This window comes from Caretta caretta, chromosome 19 (genome assembly GCF_965140235.1).
Source record: "Caretta caretta isolate rCarCar2 chromosome 19, rCarCar1.hap1, whole genome shotgun sequence".
NCBI classification, from domain to species: Eukaryota; Metazoa; Chordata; order Testudines; family Cheloniidae; genus Caretta; species Caretta caretta.
In genome coordinates, this window is record NC_134224.1 from 6,744,028 (window position 1) to 6,767,815 (window position 23,788).

The 23,788-nt window shown below is 47.1% G+C and overlaps 1 protein-coding gene across 1 annotated transcript; it reads right to left on the bottom strand.

Annotated features, from left to right (window-relative positions):
• Nucleotides 1-1,023: 1,023 nt before the first annotated feature.
• Nucleotides 1,024-21,810, bottom strand: HDAC1 (histone deacetylase 1). The gene is made up of 14 exons (XM_048825835.2): nucleotides 21,665-21,810; nucleotides 16,111-16,223; nucleotides 15,455-15,572; nucleotides 11,812-11,886; nucleotides 9,853-9,991; nucleotides 9,077-9,218; nucleotides 7,278-7,370; nucleotides 6,873-6,981; nucleotides 6,549-6,689; nucleotides 5,962-6,070; nucleotides 5,709-5,839; nucleotides 4,946-5,092; nucleotides 3,019-3,067; nucleotides 1,024-2,632 (listed from the first exon to the last, which is right to left on the bottom strand). Exons 1-14 carry the CDS (start codon nucleotides 21,711-21,713, stop codon nucleotides 2,605-2,607), a joined length of 1,443 nt encoding a protein of 480 aa, XP_048681792.1. The 5' UTR covers nucleotides 21,714-21,810; the 3' UTR covers nucleotides 1,024-2,604.
• Between the last annotated feature and the right edge of the window lie 1,978 nt (nucleotides 21,811-23,788).

Genomic DNA, 23,788 nt, shown 5'->3' on the forward strand with positions numbered 1-23,788 from the left:
ATCAGGCATTCTCAAACTAGGGCTTGAGATCCCTCCAGGGGTCATAGGTTATTACATGGGAGGTTATGAGCTGTCAGCCTCCACCATTTATAATGGTGTTAAAGATATTTTAAAAATTTATAAGGGGGTCCACTCAGAGGCTTGCTGGGTGAAAGGGGTCACCAGTACAAAAGTTCAAGAACCACTGGGATAAATGAAAGAAAGGTAAGAGGATTAATTATGACCCATTATCACTAGTAGGCTTGCCAGTGGAAGAGGTTGCTCCCCATGCAGAGAAATGCTAGTTTATGAACCTGTGTAAGGTGCAGAAAAATCTGACAAAATAGCAAGTAGGAGTCCTGGAATTGAATCAAGCACAATAACCCACTCATCTCATTTGTTTCTAGTGTTCAGTTGAACTACAGCAAAACATTCCTAGACCTGACACCATTTTTCCTCTTCCAATTATAGCAGGAGTCAACTGCCTCCTAATTAAGTAGCAGATTGAAGATAATCAACTTCAGGAAGGACAAACAACTTTCTAAGCAATGAGAGAGACTTGACCTACTAAGTTCTCCAGTGGAAATCCAAACCAAGGTGCACACCCCAGTTGCAATGAGGATAGTGCAGCATGAGAACAGCAAAAAGAAATGCCTCTCTAGTGCTCAGCGTAAAATGTAAGGCAGGGGGAAACCATGGCAAACAGACCAAGCCATTCATCAAAGGGGCATCTGGAGAATTAAGATACCTTAAACTTTTTTTTTAAAAGTTGAAAGGAAGGTAAGGCCCTTACAGAGGCCTGTAAATGAAATGAGCAAAAGTAAGCATCAGTAAATTCAGTCCTGCTATAAATACATTGGCTTCAAAAGATGAATACAGGTCAGTTTTCTTACCAATAGGAGTAGAGGACACACTAAGCAATCACCCAAAGCCTCTAATTTCAATGGCTACGTTTTTCAACGGTGATCTACGCTATTTTGTGATCAACAAAACAAGTAGACCCCCTCCCTCCCTTGACCACAAAGAGTAACAATTCACACCAACTTAGAAATGTCATTTTTATTACAAAGATTTTCAAAATTCAAAATAAAAAGCATCTTTTAAAAAACCACAATATATTTCCCCCCCCCAGACACACAGATACAGTGATCTCTCTCACTTCACAAAAATGTAAAAAAGCAGGAGGAGCCGCAGTCAGCTTCAAGAGACTAGACATGGTGGAAAAGAAGAGTACTTAAAAAAATAAAACATTTAAAAATAAACCTAAGTTAGCAGCATTACTGGAGTTGAACCCATCAGCAGCGCTCAGTGGGAGGTACAGATATGCTAGTGGACAGAGGTATCCCCCTGAGAAAACAGCAAGTGAAAGCTGCCTGCAGAACTTCTGGGAGGCTAGAGCTCAGTGAAGTATTTCACAGAAAGCTCATCCAATGATTAGTCATGAGAAGTGAGATGCAAGGTAAAGGCCAGTTCTGATCTCAAGCGACAGTTAGGGAGTGCTGCTGTTCCATTACGAAGACAGCAGCTTAAGTTGCAGGTTCAAAGGGTTCCCCACAGTTACTGGCCTGGACAACAAGGAGAAAGGTCCTATCCAAAAACATTTGTGCTTCACATCAGATGAGAATTTTCAGCAAGTGCCAAATTGACAAGCGGTTTCAGCCAGGCTCTTCGCAGTCTGGTCTTTAGCTGACTTGGGATTTCTGTAGTGGTTTCAGTCTAGGACCTAGATCAGCACTCAGAATGCACATTATGTGATCACGGGTAGCTGAATGGGGAAAAAGCAGGAGGACAATGGGCAGTAATGCATTTCCCCCCCACATAGGGATTTTGGTATATGAAGAAAAATATTCCTTTGAGCCCTTCTCTCTTGTATGAGATGTATAATGCTGCCACACTAACTTCACTTAAAAGGATCCACTTTAGAAAGTTTTATTTAAAAACACCAGCTACCTGGTAGTTTTCATTTTGTGCTATACAGATCTATACCTTAGAGCAGGGCACCTTGGGCTGATACACCAGGGAACTTTACATATTTACTTTCAAACTGCCTCAACTCCTTCCACAAATCCACTGCATATAGCCAACTGTATTCAAGAACTGCACTATTTGACCCTGAGAACTGGCATCAGCTTGCAGTTACTTACTATGGTGTAATTGGACCAAAGACCATAGGAGCAGTTTCTCTCACAGGCATAAGGTGGGAACTCAAAGTTCTCCCACAAAGTTTCATGGCCATATTTCCACCTGACCTGAAAGTCAGACACTATTTCTACTTTAAAAAAAAAATAAAAAAAATCTGTATTCTCCAAGGGGTTATTTCAAAGAGAAGGTAGAGGGGAGGAAAATGATTTAAAAAAAAAAAACCACACCAAAGAGGCAGTGGAAGGCAAGAGTGAAACTTCCCTGTCACTAATTCTGAATAGTGCAGGTCTGTCTACTCAGAATCCTCCCCATCTGCTCTCCACGGAATGCAGCAAGGAATAATTTACAGTTCTTAAGTCATTTATATATTTATATAGAAATATATACAGAAACATATAAAATATAAATCCTGTGGAATGGGAGGCTACCAGAGAAGCAAACTTATAACTATGTACTGAAAGGTATTGTCCAGCTGCAGTCATCTTAGGCCGATTTAGTCTCTTCCTTTACCCTGTAGAGCCAAGAGTGGAGAGCGTGGGTTAAGCAACTGACAAGGAAGAATTAAATTGTGATCAAGTGTAGCAAAATAGTGGAGTAGCATGTTAAAGACTTTACCCTTAGGTCCTGTCCTAACAAATGCACTAACATCTGTCCTTATCTTCCACACAATGCAACATATTTTTAAGCACTTCTCTAGCACCTTTCATCCAAGGACCTCAAAGTGCTTTACCAAAAGAGGGCCTTGGGTATTATCTATAATTTAGAGATGGAGAAACTCAGATACAGGCACCTACAGGGAGCACCTAGAAAACCATCCTGCTCAACTCACAGGCACCTAAGTCACATTGCATCCTAAAGTGGGGAGGGGAACATCCATAAGGCAGAAGTAGGTCTCACCCTTTGGGTTCTGCTTTCTCCTCTTTGGCTTTTTCCTCTTCTTTCTCATCTAGAAAAGAAAAACCCCAAATAGCAAAGAGGCAGAGAAATAGCAACCACTCACCAGCCCCACCTGGCAGAATCAGACACCAGTCAGGGAGGTCCGATTACATTAGAAATCACTGGTGAGGCAGTCATTTTCAAAGTTACCTTAGAAAAGCGAACAGATAATGCCAGCTACTCTGCATGTGTGGGGCAGAGTTTGGAAACCGGGAAACCCTTCAGGTATCCACATTTGAAGCCATAGTCTGGTGCAGCAACCTGTTTTGAGCCACTTGTGGCACCCTGAAGCTCTGTTTTCTATTGTCTTCCAATCAGAGTCATAAATCTTCACAGTAAATACAGGTTTCAGAGGAACAGCCGTGTTAGTCTGTATTCGCAAAAAGAAAAGGAGTACTTGTGGCACCTTAGAGACTAACCAATTTATTTGAGCATGAGCTTTCGTGAGCTACAGCTCAGCTCACGAAAGCTCATGCTCAAATAAATTGGTTAGTCTCTAAGGTGCCACAAGTACTCCTTTTCTTTTTACAGTAAATACAGCAGTTGTCCCAGCAACAACAGACCAGACCAGACCAGCAGACACTCAGACAGCTTGTGTTTGAGGTCAACTAAGCTGCAGAATGTTTTTGGGTGGCAGTGACAAAAGATTTTTGCAAATCTGGCAACAGGCTGGATTATACCAGATCTCAGGGAGCCCGCAATGCTACAGCTCAGGTTGTAGCCTTTATGTAGTTGTTCTGAGGAGTCCCCTAACAGTCACATCATTCTAAGCGTGTTACATGCGTATTTCTCTTTGGAACAGGTTAGAACGGTCAGTGGCTCAGGCTGCATTTGCTGACATGTGGTCTGTGGTTTGTTAAAGATAGATTAGCCACTGATTCACAGCTCTACACTCACTCTACCAATGAAGAGAACTGTTGCCAATGCCTTGTTGATGAAATAGAGACACTCGGAGGGCCCCACTGCGGCAAGCCAGTGCAAAGGTAATTAGCGCAAGTGGCTAGACACTATGGTATTCTGAAGGAGTTTGGGGTTACGAAGCCCATAACCCCAAGGAACCAGACAACTCAGATGTTTATTCCTCCCCTTCCCAAAATACCTAAAGCCTCACACTGAAGCTTTAGCAGAGGGATGATCATTATTAGGCCAGTTGGAGCAGAACGATGAGGGCAATAGCACAGAAGTATCAGACATTGTCTCAAAGCCCAAGGAATACTTTGGTTTTCCATCTTAGTGGTAATTGTTGGGCTGGTGACACAAGGACAGAATTTAACAGTTGTCAGACCAGAGCTGACCTTGGTAAACCCACCTAAAACCAGAATCTGAGAGTAGAGTCTTTTTTGCCTTGGAAAAGAAGAAAATTCCCCAGCCTGGGTGAAATTAGAGCACTCATGGAGAGTACACAAGTCAGTCAGTGCTTAAAATGCGAGGGTGGGGACGGTTAGAAGAGGTCACAAACCTGGCAACATTTGTTGTTGTTTGTTTTAATTAAGCCAGGTTGCACTTTAAGCACTGTCTTATCAAAGCAGCTGCCCCAGATTATGAGACCCCCCACACCAACACGCTCTTTCCAGATGCGTTAAGCACTGTGGTCAGTCCCATGTGTCACTGGGGTGTTTCTACTAAACTCCTGTTCTCTATTAGCCTGCCATGCAACCCGGGTTTAAAATCTGGCAGCTCCTTCAAGGTTCCCATTGATAGTGGAGTGGTTCAAACGTCATCTCTCTCACTCCCACACATCAATTGTCAGCAATCTAGAAGATGAACCGCAGAAACGTTAACTTCTGCAACAGACAGCTTTATTCATCCCTCACATTACGGAGTCCTGCATATAGGACCGGCTCTTGGGAGCAGTCCGACATACTGCTAGTTCCAGTTTTACACCTACCTTTCTTCTCCTCCTCCTCCTTATCATCTTCTGCTTTTACACGCTTTGACTTCTTAAAATTGGCAACATTTTTGCGACCACCTTCCCCTTCATCTTCAGAGTCTGAGAATTCTTCATCACAGGCTATTCTCTTGTCAGCAGAGCGCACTGAGAGCAAAGAGGGAGAAGCTACCTCAGTCACACTGGAGCCTTTTTTCCAGGGGTCCGTAAGGCAGTAAACATATTTAGGAAGGTACATGTGCACACATGGAATGCTCTACAGTGCCAAGAAACTTTACTACTGTGCAGAAATACAACAATCCTACTGGAGTCACAGCTTAGCCAACTACCTGCTAAGGGCAGCCAAGGTCAGTTTCGGAGATCTCTCAGTGTAACACGTATATGCGCCTTGGATTAAGTTTACAGCAGGATGTCTAGAGCTGCCAGCACAAACAGGTTAACTAACTTCACACTGGGAAAATCTGACTCCAGACCCAAAGGGCATAAGACAGTCTGGATATAAGCTAGTGTTTTCACAGCTAATGGGCGACTTTTGCTAGAACAGCGGGAGCCTGTCTTCTGGCAGCATAAACGGATGTTACAACTTCCAGTGTTTTGTCAGTCATTTCCCCCCAGGAGGCTTTGGCAATCGTTCGAGCTCTAATATTAAAATGTAGATTCTTTTGTTAAGGAAGTTATCTAGCAATAGCACTGCGTCACCAACGGAAGGTTCAGCAGCTCCGCGATCACGCAAGGCAACCTATGCCCACAGCCGGGCACCTACTTGAAATGCGTTTGTCAGGATCCTCTTCATCTTCATCTCCGCTGTCCTCCTGCACAGCATCCTCAGGAATTGGCTGCATCTGGACACCAGGGGCATGAGGGAGCATGCGCAGATTCTCAAATAGCCGCTGCCTACAACCAGCAAAAAACAAACAAACCAAAAACCCCACACGCTGGTGATCTAAAAAGCATCATCAGAAACAAGCCCCCAGTGTAAGGGACCAATCTCACTAGGAGTAACAGACAACACTTACTTAATCTTCTCAAGATACTCATTGGTGTTCTGGTTGGTCATGTTCGAAGGACTGATGTGGAGCTTAAAGTCTGGTCCAAAGTATTCAAAATAGTCATTATATGGAAGCTCTGCACAAAGATTAGAACACAGAATAACCTTGATTGGTTACAGGTCTGGTATCGAAATAGCAAATATCACATGAGCTTCAATGTGCTATGAGAATAAATGGAACATTTCCTTTTGGGGGTGACTGGAGCTCTCCTGGGATGCTCAGAAAAACATAACTTTGTGACAGTGGGGCCAAAGACTATTTGCTGCTTTAACCCCATGGTGCCCACAACAGGCCTTTTAGTTTCAATGAGATGGCAGGACACCCCAACCATTGTGTGGTGTAGGGGAAAAACGGTTTCTCAGGAGGTACTAGAGGACTAGAACACCCCACATATGCAGCGGCAGCTCAGAGAACTCAAACGCAATAAAAGTCAGCAGCTAGTGAAGCGTCCAGGGTACTTCACAGGTCTCCTACACCTACTCAGAGCAATTTAATTTCCCCCAAGCTCTATTACTAGACACCCATCCTCTCAATACAACACACGATAGCCTTACCATTTGGAATTTCCGTGTCCAAAGCCACAGCAGTCTCATAAGTCCAGCATCTAGCCACGTTGCGGATTGTGTAGCCACCCCCTCCTAGCATCAGCATAGGCAAGTTAAAACTCTTTACGAACTCCACACACTTGGCATGACCTGCAGCACAGGGAACAGGAGAAAGTTCACAGCCTCACTAGGTAACTGGACAGTAAGCTTTTCAACACAGTGATTACATCAACCACACAGGTGCCACCACAGATACTGTATTTTACATGTCTGAGCTTTCCTCAAGGCCACCCCCCTGGTTTGACTGCTTTGCTAGAAGCAGTGTGCTCTTACCTTTGATGGTCAGATTAAAACAGCCCAATCTGTCCCCTGACAGAGAATCCGATCCACACTGTAAGGCAACTGCACTAGGCTGGAACGTCTCCATCACTTTAGATATCACCTGGACAAGAAATCCGTTGTTACACACTCCCGTGGGACGATGCCATAGCAACACAATGAAATCCATGTCAGCAGCTGACATGGAGATATTCCCTGATGCCTCAATGGCTGTTGCCTCCCTCCCGTATTGGTGACATTGAAGCTCTCACAGGTAAGAATCTGCAAGTGACTGGCTGTAATTGTCAAGTAGAAATAAACACTAGGGAATCTTACAGCACAGGATTGCAGCTCCCCTCATCAGAGCGTCACTAGAAAAAGACAAAGCAGCATACCAGACTCACTCAGAAAAAGGCTTACCGGCTTAAATATCGCCTCATAGGATTCATCGTCAATTCCATCCCGGAGAGGATAGTTGACAGCATAATACTTGCCTTTGCCTGCACCAATATCCTATTAGAGTGAGACAGGAAAGACCACAGGGTCACCAGAGAACAAACACCAACATACACGTGCCAACGTAGAAAAGGAAAGTCTGGGATTCCACCAGGTTTATCAGAATCCAAGCCAAGGCACTTGGGGACAAATTCAGTCTTGGCATAAATGAGAACGATTCCAGTGACTTCAACAGAGGATTAGCCGTGGAGTAAGTGGGTATATTTGGCCTTTGCATTCAACTAATCAATCTAGACATAACGTAGCTAACGGAGAGTAATGCGAGGTTAGAGTCAAGAAAGGGACCTTGGAAACAGCACCTTGGAATTCTACTGAAACAACAGCCCTTGCCTCAGCATCTAGTCAAACATCAACTGAGTCAAACTGGAGTCACAAGGTCTATGTAACTTGGGCCTCATTGAGAAGGTCATTAAAAAGTCCAAACAGGTGGGCTTTGTATTGCCCCCAGTTACAAGCCAATAGCAGATTTAAAGGAAACAGGTTCCACAAGCAAGGATGCTCTACTGAGAATACTTTACTGCTTGCCCGAGAAAGTTCAATCCCAGGAACAGACATGAAGAGCATCTTGCTGTGATATGATACATGGGAAGGAACAAACCCTAGTGACATCTACTGTCTCACTCTGGGCCTGTGAGTTCTCAGTTGCACATTCTGCTAGTAAAAACTGTGCATCGTGCAGATCCAGTAGCGCTGCAGAAAAGCCAGATTTTATTCTTTCCTGCACCAAGGACAGGGGAAAACTGGCCATCAAGATTCCTGTTCCAGACTCCACACTGTTGGCAATGACATACAGAGCCAAATGCGAATCAGGCTGCTGTCCGATACCAGCCTGAGCCTGCAGTATTGACAGTTAGAGGAATCTTGGAAGAGTCTAGTTTTGATTTTTAAAAACAATTAAATATCTTCTATCTACAGAGCACACCACCACACCAAAGCATTTGAGAAAAAAAAAATCATTTCACTCACTGCTGCAGCGTGGCCGCTTGTAGGATCAAATGTGGCAGCTAGCTACAAGTACATATCACCACATAACTTAGGACAGGCAGTGACAACACTACACCCACCTAAAACTCAAGGGGGAATTTAGGTCAGAACGCCATTACCCTAACTGGCATCAGACCATGACCCTAGGGTTAACATCCCTACCTCTTGAGAAGAGCACGGCATTGTCAATGACCATAAGCAGGCAGGACCCCAGTTGTGTCTCATTTGAAACACAGCACCTCCAGATAACCATTTCCCAGCACGGGCCATTAGGCTCAGCACCAACTCAGAGGCAGGAATGCCACCATCAGTATCACTTCCGCAGCACAAGGTGCTCCTTTGTCGGTCTCCCATTCAAGTACTGGCATGACCAGACCATGTATAACTTGTGAGATCAAAGCAATAGGGCCACCAGGGGAACATGGAAGTCAGTCTGCCAATAAATATGGCCCACCAAGATGTTCAGAATCCCACACTATGAGGCTGTAGAGTAACTGACATCTGATGTCTGGGCATTGTTACTATATAAGACTAAGCACCCGCTCAAAGAACAAAAGTTAACTGTCACACACATTTCCCATTAAACAAAGGCTGCTATTTTGAGAGAGTCCATCTAAACCATGAACACAGAAACAGCGTTTTAGTGAAATTAGTTGGACAGTGAATAGATGGAACAAATCAAATTCTAGGGGAAGTTTCTACTAAGCCTCCATTCTCACCCGCAGATCCCCTGTTCCTGGGAAGTATTCTCCGTACTTATGAAAGGATGCAGTCATGACACGGTCTGTGGTGTAAAAGGCTTCCTCCACGCCATCTCCATGGTGAATATCAATGTCAATATACAGCACCCTCTGGTGGTACCTAGAATCAGAAGGGAGTCAAAATGCTGCATTTCTTCAGAATGGAAACGGTCTTCACCAGCAGAGTAAATGGGAGGAGAGCAAAGACTGTGGTGCTAACCCCCAGGCTGTATGGTTACCAACTTGCTGTCTCTCTCGGAGTCTCTAAGCAAAACCGATGCAGAGCACGGACATTTGCCTTGAACTGGTCGGCAGCGGAACAGAATCACCGAGGAAACCGAAGTGGCTCTTGCTGCAGCACCTGATCGCTGATCAATTCAGTTTACACAAACTCAACCCGTGACTTGCACATTTTACCTCCAAGCCTCCTACTTGGAGCTGCCTCATGACAAAAGCTGCCAGGATGGTAACAATCACGACACGTTACAGGAGTGCCACTTTTGTGCGCCAAGGAAGAAGCACCAAAGAGTGATCACGCAATGCCTCCAGGCCTTTCATCTACTGCATCATACCATAAGTACAGCAACCCCTGCTGAAGAGAGGGCACTGCATCCAAAAAAGATGTCTGATTAAGCCCTCCCAAGAAAAGACACAGCTAACAAGGTAACAAAAAAGAGCAAATTGGGAAGAAAGTGGTAAGGACTCAAAATGCATCAGAACAGACAAACAAAAGGGATAAGAAGTACTGCACATACTTTAATAGCTCCAAGATGGCTAACACAATGTCGTTGACATAACAGAAGCCAGAAGCCTCCGATTTCTTGGCGTGGTGAAGGCCTCCTGCCCAATTCACAGCAATATCTGTCTGTTGCTTGTTCAGCTTCACAGCGCTGGCTGCAGGGAGAAGAATTGCAGAACGTTAGCATGAAAGACAGAATGGAGCCCTGACAAACTCTGGAGAACACACAGAGGCCGCCTGTCCTGTGGGGTCACGTGTGTCATTCCATATGCCTGTGTGTGTGTATAACAATACAAATATCAAAGAATTAAACACTGGATTTCTCATACAAACCGGTAAGGCAGAAGACTCTCAGCTAAGGGGGGACACTACACTGATCTCTCTTCTATAGAGATACTACAGTAATGTAAACCAATTAAGCATCTATTTTTGCAGTACAGTCTTGGTCCCGTTTCACACCGGTAGTTCAGAACATAAATGGGGAGCCTGGTTTGAAAACAGGTCCACAGCCCGCTAGCTCTTGCTAGCTTGAGTCACAGTTAAAGTACAGTTTAGTTTTATTTATCAGTTTCCTAAAGATAAACCTCTCATGGATAGCTTTATCTCACACACACAGTTAGCTTTGTTTAGTCCTTTGTATAGATAACTAGGCAAAGGGATCCCCCACAAACCTTAGAGCTTGCACACAATTCCACTATGTGGTTCCATTTGGTTCAGATGGTTCCATTGTGTAATGGTTAGCACTCTGGACTCTGAATCCAGTAATCTGAGTTCAAATCTCAGTAGAATCTAGAATTTTTTGCCAGAAGCTGGGAATGGGCAACAGAGGATGGATCACTTGGTGATTACCTGTTCTGTTCATTCCTTCAGGGGCACCTGGCATTGACCACTATACGAAGACAGGATACTGGGCTAGATGGACCTTTGGTCTGACCCAGTATGGCCGTTCTTATGTTCACAGACTTCAGTGCAACTTTGCATGGGTCTAAGGGTCAACACAGATGAATCCTTTTGTAGGGTCAGAGCCTTAGTGATAAGAGACTGGAATAGCTACTTCAGATGTATCTGTCAGCTGGACAAGCATATGTTTATCTTTTTAGTTTTTGAGTGTAGTCAGACTTTATATTTCAGAAAATAAGGATATCTATCAGTCTGTAGTAAGCCTCAAAGCTTTTAAGCATGTGCACAGTAAAAGTCTCTCAACGCTGCATTACTCTATGGCAAAAACTCACTAATAAGGATGCCATTTTATTTTAAATGATACAGATTTTAGAGAGTTTATTGAAATCTTCCTGCTTTTGTTTTTCCTTCTTATCAAAAAAAGAGACCAGTGGATTTCATTTTGTAAAACAAAACACCTGCTCTGAGGCTGAGGTTACACAGCCCTGGAACAAGTTTTTATAAAAAGCAAGATATCTTTAAATAAACCAAGGTTTCAACAACAAAGATAGCTAGCTTTATTGAAACAAAGTCATTCACGAGGCTTTCATTCCATACACAGGTTTCAGAGTAGCAGCCGTGTTAGTCTGTATTCTCAAAAAGAAAAGGAGTACTTGTGGCACCTTAGAGACTAACCAATTTATTTGAGCATGAGTTTCCACGGTATGCATCCGATGAAGTGAGCTGTAGCTCACGAAAGCTCATGCTCAAATAAATTGGTTAGTCTCTAAGGTGCCACAAGTACTCCTTTTCTTATTCCATACGCAGAAATTCCTCAACATGACCACTTAAGTGATCTTTGGATGAGAGAATATGGCTCATATTGAAGAGCCAGACCTTACATATAGTCATAAAGCATTCTCAACCACCGACCAATCTCATTCCAATGCATTGGGACTTGAGAATGATCACAACATGTCAGCCCAGTTATTTTAAGGAATCTAGAAACGTCTCCAACATCACATTTCTTTTCTGACAGAGCGACATTATGGACATTCTCCTAAAAAGAGAAAGCATCTAGGATTCTTGTGCTTACCAACAGAGCCTCCTGCAGACAGCTGACAAAATTCAAACAACCCATCAAACACCGGGCAATCTTCCCCAACATTGACTTGAAAAAGAAAGAAAGTGTTTGCATGACAAGCCTGCATACAAGAGGCAAAGTTTATGATGTAAATCTAACTTAAGGACATAAACAGACTCAGTAGAGCATCAAATATCTTAGCCTTGTTTATGTAATTTACATGTATATAATAAATAAAATGTTCAGTGAGAAGTAGACACTCATCCCTTCACTAAAGACGTCATTGTATCAGTCATCAGTTGTTGCAACCTTCCCTTCAGTCTTTGCTCAGCCCACTGCCATTACTGTGACAGCTTGCAGGAAAGGACAGAACCTGCACTTAAGGTTGTAAAAGCTCTCTGTTGGTACAGAGAGATGCTATAAGTGCAAGTCCACCGCTGCTCTTTGAGAGACACTAAAGAATGAAACCAGCATTTCACATGCACTGTGGATCTACACAAGAGTTGCACCACCTAGTGGAATAAACTATAATAAAACCCAATTGTCAGTCAATTGTGTTAGAAAGTGAGTCGTGACACTATTAATTTAAAAATCACATGTTGCAAACAGGTCTCCTTCAGTGTTACTAACATCACCTTAGATTATCAAGACTGAACATTTCAAAAGTTCAGTTTGATTCTCATGAGGTATGCTGTTCATTTACTTTGCGCATTTCATATCTTGGATTAAAAAAAAAAACACCAAATGTCTTCTAGGTTCTCAAACCTGAAGCATGTTTGGGTTGGAAACACTGCAGGGAAACCATTTATTTCCATATAATTTTTCCTATTAGAAATGTTTACATGATTTTTTAAAAGTTTCATTGGGCCTATGTTTTGCAAAACCTGTTTTTACAAAAATCTGTATGGTGTAACAAAATTGAGCAGAACTTTTTCCTTTGTACTTAGAGGCAGGACCAGTCAAGCTTGAATCTTCCCAGCATGAGAAATGCTGCCTTCATTCAATTCCTCGCCTCCAAAAAGGCTAGCGAAAAATCATGTTTGGAGACCGAACAGATGAATGAGAAAGTTTAAGTAGTTTCCAGATTTAAATGGAACTCATTTCTTATGGACTGTACAAATCAGGAAAGTCCAAATTAAGTGTTCCAATTTGTACAACTGTTCCAGTGGGGTATGGTAAGTAGCAGTGGTTGAATAGTTCCCTCATCAGAGATGTGTGGGAATCTATTCCCAGCAAGTGGGGAGGTCTGTTATCAGTTGCTGCAGAATGTAAGCTTCCCATTGCAACAAATTAAATTTCTAGCCCTTATGGCTGCAGTATAATCTTCTTGAGTCTTCAGACAGAGTGTATCGATGGACTGAGATTAGAGAGACCGTTTAGCATCACTGCTACCATTCAGAACCTTGTGGGCTGCAGCAAAAAGGACAATATTTGACAGTGTGACTCTGCTTCTGCTTGGCAAAGATATGGCCCTCTGTATAAGCAGAAGCAAATGGTGGAGTTATTCATTCATATGGAGACCTCTTCTCGCAAAGCCCTTCAAAGCAGCCAGGAGATCAAGCCTTTTACAGCAATATGTGGCTCTGAACGGGGAAGAGAAAAAGTTCTCTCTCATTTCCAACAGCTAGAGCAGGGTCAAGAGCTTCATATGTATGATAAGCCCACTAGTCAGAGCCCAATATAATACTACCTAGCTCTTATATGGCACTTTTCCTCAAAAGACCTCAGAGCACTTTACAAAGGGGGTCAGTATCATTATCTCCATTGTATAGATGGGAAAACTGAGGCACAGAGTGGCAAAGTGACTTGCCCGAGGTCACCCAGCAAACCAGTGGCAGAGCCAGGAATAGAACACAGGTGTCCCAGTCCAGTGCCCTACCCATTAGGGCATTCTGCCACTCTTATCAAAGATGGGAGTCCCCAGGATAGCACCCCTATGGAAATCCCAGCACCCACTCCTTTCTCAACAGCTAAGAACAGAAAGGAGACTAGGCTCTTCACCGGGGACTGGCCTTGCACTTGGGTGGTGGGGCCCCATCACCTCCATCTTTAATCTCTATTTCTGGCTCATAGGATTAGTCCTCTGACTAGGTGGTGGTGGACATATTTTGCAAGCCCTGTTAAGGAGGGGACATTGGACTGAATTGTGAATTGGCTTTTGTCTCACCTCCATATGTACTGAAAAATTTTCACATTTAATTTCCTTAAAGTAAAACCCTTCCTTGGAAGTACAGTACAGAAAATGCCAAGCTGACCAGAGGGAGACCAGTGTGGGGGTTTATGAACCATTCCAGTCTCAGCGGTAAGCAGTTAGGTTTGTGTAAATATGTACTTTAGTATGTTAAGGCATATTATTTACCCCAGGAAGTACTTTGGTACACATTACACATTTTACTCATTCCTTTAGTCGTTGCACTCGTGTGCCTAAATACTGTGTGCATTTTGGCTCACAATAGTTTAAAACTGCATATAATTCACCCTCTAGACCATAAATCTTTCAAGAGAGTTAACGGGATTACATACACACTTCATAAAAATAAGCCCCATGGGCCAACAATTCTACAGATTTCAGGAATGAAGAGAGTGCACACAACCAATATACTGTTTTAGGGAACTCCTAGCAATTGTATTTGTCCAAATCAGCCAGAAACTATAGTTCATTACCTATTAATTGTTGAAAAATGTTAGCACAGAGCTGCAGAAAGTCTGAAAAGGTATTTAAGATTCTATAACATGAAAGCTGCAAAAGATTTTTCCACATGGAGGGTGGGGGGAAATCTATGCATCTGAGGATATTCTAAGGCCAGAAAGAACTTTAGTCATTTAGTCCAACATCCTGCATAATACAGATGAAGTTGCCTGTCAGGTACGACATCAGAACGGAAACTAACACCACTTTCAGCAGAGAGGGCCTGGTCCTGAAAGCTCTCAGTGCACAGAACTTCAGCTGAAGTCCATTTGAATTCAGGGCTTGCAGGATCTAAATCTTGGTCAGAACAGAACAAATTGTGAAGCTGGAACTTAAGCAGCCAGATTTCTTGATGCTGACTGATAAATATCACAGAATATTTTATACTCGTAAGGAATGAATTCCACAGATCTCTAGAAATAGCCCCAAAAGGAACAGTTACCAACAACATATCCCCTATTGCAATAGGAAATAGTGACACTGGTGTTCCCAGATCATGAAAATATTACACAGATCTCTGCATATCTACCATACAACAGTACTCCTGCTTCAAAAAAACAACCCATCCTCCCAATATCTGGGAAAGGTGGTCCCCAGAACATCCCCATTATTAACAACTCCAGAATCTTATGTTACAAGTTGCTTATGCAGAATACCTATTGTACGGGTATGTCCACTCTGTTCCATTTATAAGCTAGAAAAGAAGATGAAAGCTTCCACCAACCTCAAGATCAAAGGTGTTAGGGACAGAACCACAATGGAGGAAAACAGTGTAGAACTCTGACAAAAAATAATAATCTAATTGGTTAGGTGAACATGGAAAAAAAAAAAGAAAAAAAAAGAAAAAAAAAAGAAGTTTCATAAGATTCTCCCTCCTCTTTTGACAATGAGCTCAAAGAGCTAACCAGGGTTCTCAGGACTAAAGCAATTCAGGTTAGAAGCTGCAACACCATACGCATAGCTTACATCTCTGCATCTGCTTGCTGTACTCAGACATGTTATCAGGGCGAATAGATCTCAGAAATTTAATGTAGTCATCACTATGATACTTGGTCATTTCTTCCGCATTTGCTTTGTGGGGGCGCTGCAAGGAGAGAACAAAACAAGGTTTATTTGACATATATTCCTTCTCCCTCTCTAATGCCTGCCTCCAATCCCAAATTTACTCTCAAGAATAGCAGCAGCTAAAGCCAGTGCTATTAAAGCAAAAATAAATCTACTTTCGAAGGGGAAGAGGAATGTTATGATAGGAGACTGGAGCTTTTTACTATATGCCTAGGCATAGGAAATAGTCAAGGTACAGGGAGAAAAACATTTCCCATTTTTATATATAGATTACCTGATCTTTGGAACAAAACAAGGAACACCCCGCTAAACACAGGAGCAGTGGAAGTCTTAAATTCAACAATCTCTTTAAATTAACTTCACCTGGACGTTGGTCATTCCCCAGGAATATTTTCCAATGTTTTTCCTCCATCTTGCTTCTCCAGAAGTTCCCAATAAAACACATGAGAGTCTGCAAGACCCTGTTCCATTGCAATACAGTGACAGCATGGGAAGCGGGTCAAGCCCCCTCCATACAAGCTTTCTACTTCTCTCTCCATGTCCGGGCCTATACTTACATAGATCTCCATTTTTCTGTAAAGGCCGTAGTTCAGCAGTAGGTTGTGGGTCATTCGGATCCTGTGGGGTTTCATTGGATGGCCCTGGCCATAATAGTAGTTTCCAACATCCCCTGAGAGTGATAAGCATTTGGTTATAGTGGAAAAGAACATTTTCTCCTCTGAGCAACATCACTGCAGAGGAAGATGACAGGAGTCACCTCTAGTTAAGTCCCATCTGACCTTTATTTTGTCATTTTCTCTTTTCTACAGCAATATGTATGCTTGTCATGTTTCCCCCCCCCCAGATTTATACCAACTCTATCAGAGTCTCATGGAAGGCTGGATAATTGAGGTCTTGGAAAACCGAGGAAGTTTTCAGTGCAGTTAACAGATGTTGGGGAACATGACACTGTTGCAAATCATTGAGGTTTGGTTAATCAAGTTTGTACCATACATGGAAAGATCCCACCATGTACAAAAGCTAAAATGAAAAGGCTGCAGCTTCTGTGGGACAAGAACAGCACTGACAGGCATTACACATAACTGTCCCTTAGTGCCATCATCTCCCAAAATTAGAAACCTTCTAGAGTCACCTCCATATGGTTAGGATCAATTTTCACTGCTGTATTTAATGAAGGGACACGTTTCCTTGAGAAACTACTGTATAGCCTAAGTTTTGGTCTGGAGCCAGGAACTCTCAAGTTCTAATGCCAGCTCAGACAATGTCTTGTCCCACAGCCTCAGACAAATCACTTGGACTCTCTGCCTTGGCTTCCTCATCTGTAAAATGGCAATAATGTTTCCTAACTCGCAGGGGCAGCTGTGTGTGTGTGTTGTGATGCTAAGACAGTTAAGGCTTGCAATGCACTTTGAAGATAAACGAAATCCTAGTATTTTATGGCCCCAATTATTTTAATTCATCCGTCCTTACCAGCCTGTGCATCCAGGCCTATCCTATCGGTAACTCACACTCAACATTGACACACACACAAAAAAAAGTTAACTAGTTTCACAACCTCAAACCATCCTAGGAGGTGAGAGCGCCAACCTCGCCTGGCAGGTGACTCAGTTGAGAGTACATAATGTTTTGTCATAGATCTCAACATTCACGAGTAATTTGCACTGCTCCCGCAGCCAGCAGAGACTGAAACCTTTTCTACGCTTCCCCTAGTGTAGACAGAGTAAAACCACAGTTTCCACTGGTGGAATTTAACTCTGCTTGAAAGTGGGGTAGCCTGCAGCTTTCCTGGTCTACAACAGAACTCTGTACTGGTGCAGCAATACCAATGCTGAAAATTAGGTTAATTCCAAGCATTAACAAGGCCTGAAAGAACCACAGAGGAAGCCGAAGAGCCTAGCTAGGTAATCATCTGGCAGCCAGCACCTTCTGAATACCGAACTAACAACAGCCCAGGAGAGAATGGTCACTTGTCTTCTACCCTCCAATGAAATGCAGTGGGCAACTCACAAGTGATTTGAACTGAGCAGTCTATATGGAGGTTTATTTTGCTAAACAAAGTTATTTACCGGCTCTTTTTATAAGCAGTGGGGATATCTTTGCAGCCTCTAGGGTACGTCTACACGGCAAAAAAGGCATGTTCTTAATTTGGGTTAGCTAAATTAGGTTAAAATAGCAGTGAAGACATGGCATCTGTGCTTTTAAATTGGGTTAAGGGCTCAAGTTAAAGCCTATGGGGAGCCTGGGGCTGAATTTGAGCTAACCTGAGTTGCCGTACATTCACTGTTCTTTTAACCCAAACTACCTAACTCAGATTAAACTAAATTAAGAGCACCCCCACTTTTTTTTTTTGGTGCTGTGTAGACATACCCAAAGATGCTATTACAAGCTGGACTCTACCAGCATCCTAGTCTATGTATATACCGATAAAAAAAAAAGTTTTATCATCACTAACAGGCATCACCTATCCCGCTGTAAGAACACGCTGGGAGACAAAGCACTATAGTTTTACTGTTAGATCAAGCATAGGCAGGCGGTGGGGGAGCGAGAGTTCTGACCTTGCAGCTACCTTGTGATAAAAACTACAAGTGCCTTTCCCCACTTCAGATTTTACAGCAATAAAACTAACGCATGTTAGTTATCCGCTGTAAAAAAAAAACAAAACCAAAACAAACACCACCTTTCTGTCCATGACTACAAAGCCCTAGTTTATCACTGATGACCCATGCACGAGTACAAGTGTGAAAATTGTGCATCTCCAGACCCAAGGGGCACTGTGGACCCAGACAGAGCTTTCATTCGCCATCTGACAGTCACGAACGTAGGTACGGCATTCCCACAACTATCACCACCAGAGACCAGTATTTCCCGGAACTCTGAAGGATGCATCCAAAACCTCAGGGCATTAATGTGGCACTAACAGGTCACAAATACTTTGATTTTACGTCTAATGTGCACAGATCAGCTGTGGATATTAGAAGGATGAAAGTCAGACTTGCAATATCACGGCAACTGGCCTAACCTAAGGTCCCAATCCAGCAACAAGTTTTGCAGGGGTCAACCCACATCTAGCACTGTGCACATGCAGGGGTAGATCTCATATTGGAACAAGGGCCTAATGTTGCAAGTTACTGTACTGAAGAGATAAAAGTCCCTGATATATAGCTGATGGAGCAGAGCACTTAACCCATACTAAAATGCCTAAATGATCACTAAAAGCACCTTCTAACCCCACAATAAAACGACTAATAGTTATTTTGCCACAAGGATTAAAAATATTATGATAAACATTATGATTACACAACATCTTTTATGAAGAAAGATCACAACCTGCAAGAGATCATTTCATCCATCACTGAAACACACACCCTGCTGGCAAGGAACACAGCAGCAAGTGTGGAATGGCAAACAGCAGTTATGTGACTGTAATTTCCCCACTGAACTACAGGGGAAGAAAGGGAGGCAGAGCAGAATTACCCAGGTTGCAATTTGGGCAGGGCACCAGGGGCTAACACCCAACATTTGGGGAAGTGTCATGGAATAATTCAATAAACACAAAGCATCACCCCCCCATACCCAGTACCTACACTCACAATCCAGCCAAGCATATGCCTGGTGTTAAGCAATACCCCTAGCTAGAGCCTCCCCAACTAAAACCAAGCAGCTGTTCTAAAGAGAGACAGAAAGAAAAAGGTCTGATTGATATTACCACTATAGATCCGAAAAAGTTTTCAAAAGCATCAAGGAACAGCCCCCTTCGCTAGCGCCGCCTCCCCCACAGGCCCTTCCCCAGCACTCCATCTGGACTTCCTCCCCCGCAGGTCCTTCCCCAGTGCCCAGCCATCCTCATCCTCACACCCCCACCTCTTTCCCCCCCCACAGGCCCTTCCCCACCTCTTCCTCAACCCCCCCTTAACGGCAGGCCCTTTCCCAGCCCCCCCTCCTCCTCACCCCCGCTCCACCGGCTCCCCTCCAGCCCCCCCGTACTCCTCCTCACCCCCCCCGCCAGCTCCCCCTCTCCTCTTCCTCCTCACCCCCCTTCCGGCCCCTCCCCTCCAGCCCCCCCTCTCCTCTTCCTCCTCACCCCCCCTCCGGCCCCTCCCCCCCTCCGCCGGCTCCTCACCCCCCCCCTCCGCCGGCTCCCCTCCTCCTCCTCACCCTCCCCTCCAGCCCCCCGTCGTCCTCCTCACCCCACCCTCCAGCCCCCTCCCCTCCAGCCCCCCGTCGTCCTCCTCCTCACCCCCCCCTCCAGCCCCCTCCCCTCCTCACCCCCTCTCCTCCTCCTCCTCACCCCCCCCTCCGCTGGCTCCCCTCCAGCCCCCTCCCCGGCTCGGCTCCCCCCCAGACCCCCCCTCCAGCTCAGCTCCCCTCCCGCCCCCTCTCCCCTCCGCCGGCTCCCCTCCTCCTCCTCACCCCACCCTCCAGCCCCCTCCCCTCCAGCCCCCCCATCCTCCTCCTCACCCCACCCTCCAGCCCCCTCCCCTCCAGCCCCCCGTCGTCCTCCTCCTCACCCCAACCTCCAGCCCCCTCCCCTCCTCACCCCCTCCCCTCCTCCTCCTCACCCCCCCCTCCAGCTCGGCTCCCCTCCTCCTCCTCCTCACCCCCCCCTCCGCCGGCTCCCCTCCTCCTCACCCCACCCTCCAGCCCCCTCCCCTCCAGCCCCCCGTCCTCCTCCTCACCCCAACCTCCAGCCCCCTCCCCTCCAGCCCCCCGCCGTCCTCCTCCTCACCCCACCCTCCAGCCCCCTCCCCCCCTCTCCTCCTCCTCCTCCTCACCCCCCCCTCCGCTGGCTCCCCTCCAGCCCCCTCCCCGGCTCGGCTCCCCCCCAGACCCCCCCTCCAGCTCAGCTCCCCTCCCGCCCCCTCTCCCCTCCGCCGGCTCCCCTCCTCCTCCTCACCCCACCCTCCAGCCCCCTCCCCTCCAGCCCCCCCGTCCTCCTCCTCACCCCCCCCTCCAGCTCGGCCCCCCTCCTCCTCCTCCTCACCCCCCCCTCCGCCGGCTCCCCTCCTCCTCCTCACCCCACCCTCCAGCCCCCTCCCCTCCAGCCCCCCGTCCTCCTCCTCACCCCACCCTCCAGCCCCCCCCCGGCTCAGCTCCCCCTCTCCCCGGCTCGGCTCCCCCCCAGACCCCCTCTCCAGCTCGGCTCCCCTCCTCCTCCTCCTCACCCCCCCCTCCAGCTCAGCTCCCCTCCTCCTCCTCCTCCTCCCCCCCCCGCCGGCTCCCCTCCTCCTCCTCACCCCACCCTCCAGCCCCCTCCCCTCCAGCCCCCCGTCCTCCTCCTCACCCCACCCTCCAGCCCCCCCCCCCGGCTCAGCTCCCCCCCTCCCCGGCTCGGCTCCCCCCCGACCCCCCCTCCAGCTCGGCTCCCCTCCTCCTCCTCCTCACCCCCCCCTCCAGCCCCCTCCCCTCCAGCCCCCCCAGCTCGGCTCCCCCCCTCCCCGGCTCGGCTCCCCCCCAGACCCCCCCCTCCAACTCGGCTCCCCTCCTCCTCCTCCTCACCCCCCCCTCCAGCTCGGCTCCCCTCCTCCTCCTCCTCACCCCCCCCTCCGCCGGCTCCCCTCCTCCTCCTCACCCCACCCTCCAGCCCCCTCCCCTCCAGCCCCCCGTCCTCCTCCTCACCCCACCCTCCAGCCCCCCCCCGGCTCAGCTCCCCCCCAGACCCTCCCTCCAGCTCGGCTCCCCTCCTCCTCACCCCCCCCTCCAGCTCGGCTCCCTTCCTCCTCCTCCTCCTCCTCCTCACCCCCCCCTCCGCCGGCTCCCCTCCTCACCCCACCCTCCAGCCCCCCGTCCTCCTCCTCACCCCACCCTCCAGCCCCCTCCCCTCCAGCCCCCCCGGCTCGGCTCCCCCCCTCCCCGGCTCGGCTCCCCCCCAGACCCCCCCCTCCAGCTCGGCTCCCCTCCCGCCCCCTCTCCCCTCCTCCAGCTCCCCTCCCCCCCTCCGCCGGCTCCCCTCCAGCCCCCCGTCCTCCTCCTCTTCCTCACCCCCCCTCCGCGGGCCCCCCTCCTCTTCCCTCCCCCCACAGGCCCTTCCCCAGCGCCCCCTGTCTCCCCCCCGCCCAAAGTCTCCTGCTTTCGCTTCACCGCCCCCAGCGAGGACCGGCCCGGGGCTCTCACCGTCATAGTAGTAACAGACTTTCCGCTTGGTCCCCTGTGTCAGCGCCATTTTCCTGCCTCCCGACCGCACCAAACCCTCCCGCAGCGCAACCGAACGCGCCCCGAGGACCAAGCACCCCGCGAGCAGGTCCTCCCGCCCCCGCGGGGCAGCAGACCTATCGGGGAGTGGCTTGGACCCACTTCCCTCGGAGGAGCCAATGAGAAGTCAGATAGGGCGGGGCGGTAGGATTAGCAGGGTAGGTAGAGCGCAAGTGTTCCTGGACTGTACCATTCCCAGAGAAGGGAGAAAAAAGGAGGAACGGGTTGGCAGGACTGTACCACTTCCGAAGAATGGGGCTATGTTCAGACAGGAGTTTACCATTCCGGGGGGGGGGGGAGGTAAGGGGAAAGTACCATTCCTCAGAGAATGGGGGGGAAATCACACAGACATGTGCTATTCCCAGGAGAGAGGACTCGGGGCTGACGGGACTGAACCATTCTCACAGAGGAGGTGATCTGGGCAGCTTAGGGCTAAACCACTTGACACTTGCTGCCACGACATCACGTGCCACATGGCTGTCCCCACAGTGCCATTTGATCCCTCGCTAGTGCCGGCCCGCAGTGCGCTGCCCAGGGTGTGGACGCGCCCGCGGGCCTGGCTGGAGCCCGGTGGGGCAGGGCTACCATGGGATTGGGGGGGGGGGGGTAGCAGTAATCCCAGAATACACTGGGGCCACCATGCCTACAGGGGAACTGGCTGGGTGGGGGGGCACGATGTGTCTGCCCCAGCTGCGGGGGGAGGGCGTATTCGGGTGACCAGACATCCCCAGACTGGGGCTTTTTGTCTTACATAGAGCGACTGTACCTCTCCTTCCCCGCTCCCGAAAAAGAGTGTCCTGATTTTTCACCCTTCATGGTCCATTCCTACCACATCCATGGTCCATTTTTGTAAATTTCACAGTCATGGCATTTTAAAAATCTTGAATGGCATGGTTCCAGACATTTAAATCTTAAATTTCGCGGTGTTGTAACAAAGCATGAATATATACTTAAAAAAGCAAAGTATAAACGTGTAAAGCCCTTGTGTCAGCTTTCCTCAAACTGGGGGTCTCAACCCAAAGGCGGGGTCGCAAGGCTATTGCGGGGAGGAGAGTCACCGTACTGCCATCTTTGCGTCTGTGCTACCTTCAGAGCTGGGTGGCTAGAGAGCATCTGTCCGGGTGCCCAGCTCTGAAGGCAGTGCAGAAGTAAGGCTGGCAGTATCGCAATGCCCCACCCACAATAGCCTTGTAGTTCCTTTTGGGTCAAGACCCCAGTTTGAGAAACGCTGTATACTTTTGTATACTTTTCCCCTATAGTACAGTATATAGGGGAAAAGTCCACAAAACACCAGATTTCCCCGTCCTTGACACGTTTTTCATGGCCGTGAATTTGATAGGGCCCTAGTCACATCACAGACCCAGATCCCTCACCTAGGGACTCCCTGACAGGTGTCACCCTTGCTCCCCCGCATGCCAGTTGTGACAAGTTCCTGCTATATCCTTGCAAGACTTAGTTCTATTAAGTTTATGTTTTATCGTGGGCTAGAACTGTATGTAAACTCTCTAGGGGGAATGTGAAATGTGAAACCGGGGAGTTCAGAAGACTATATTGAAAATGGGCTGGACAAGTGTGGACAGTTGGGACAATACATTTCCTGGGAATACCTAGGGAAAGGTTAATGCAAATTCCCCAACTCTGGTTATGCAAAACCCCAGCCTTTTACGCCCTAAGGAGAGGGAGAGTGTCTGCTGATTACCTGTTGCAGAAGGCCAAGATCAAAGACATGAGTGGTATACAGAAACAGCTGATCTGCCCAGCCTGGGTTCTGGTTCTGGATCTTTGTTGGATATGAACTTGTAACCACAGGAAAAACCCAGTTGTGGATTTTGAAGGACTGACGCCTACCAGAGTCCTAGGTAGGAGTTGGGGCGTGACCTCTGGTAAGCTTTCTAGCATGCATGCAGGTTCTTTTATTGCTTTAATGTGCTTTCGCTGGAATGCTTTTACCTTAAGAATAAATGTGCTTGCTTAGCTGGAACTGGGTGGTAACTTACACCTCTGGGCAATACACTGGGCATAGCCTCTAAAGAGAAAGCAAAGCAC

Bases quoted from the DNA above. Each gene is read 5' to 3' on its own strand.
- HDAC1 (XM_048825835.2), bottom strand. From the start codon at position 21,713: ATGGCGCTGACACAGGGGACCAAGCGGAAAGTCTGTTACTACTATGAC. The intron at 9,992-11,811 runs GTAAGCACAAGA...TTCTCCCTGCAG, and splicing joins GTCTGCAGGAGGCTCTGTTG to CCAGCGCTGTGAAGCTGAAC. The intron at 5,840-5,961 runs GTAAGTGTTGTC...TGCTGGTTGTAG, and splicing joins GAGTATCTTGAGAAGATTAA to GCAGCGGCTATTTGAGAATC.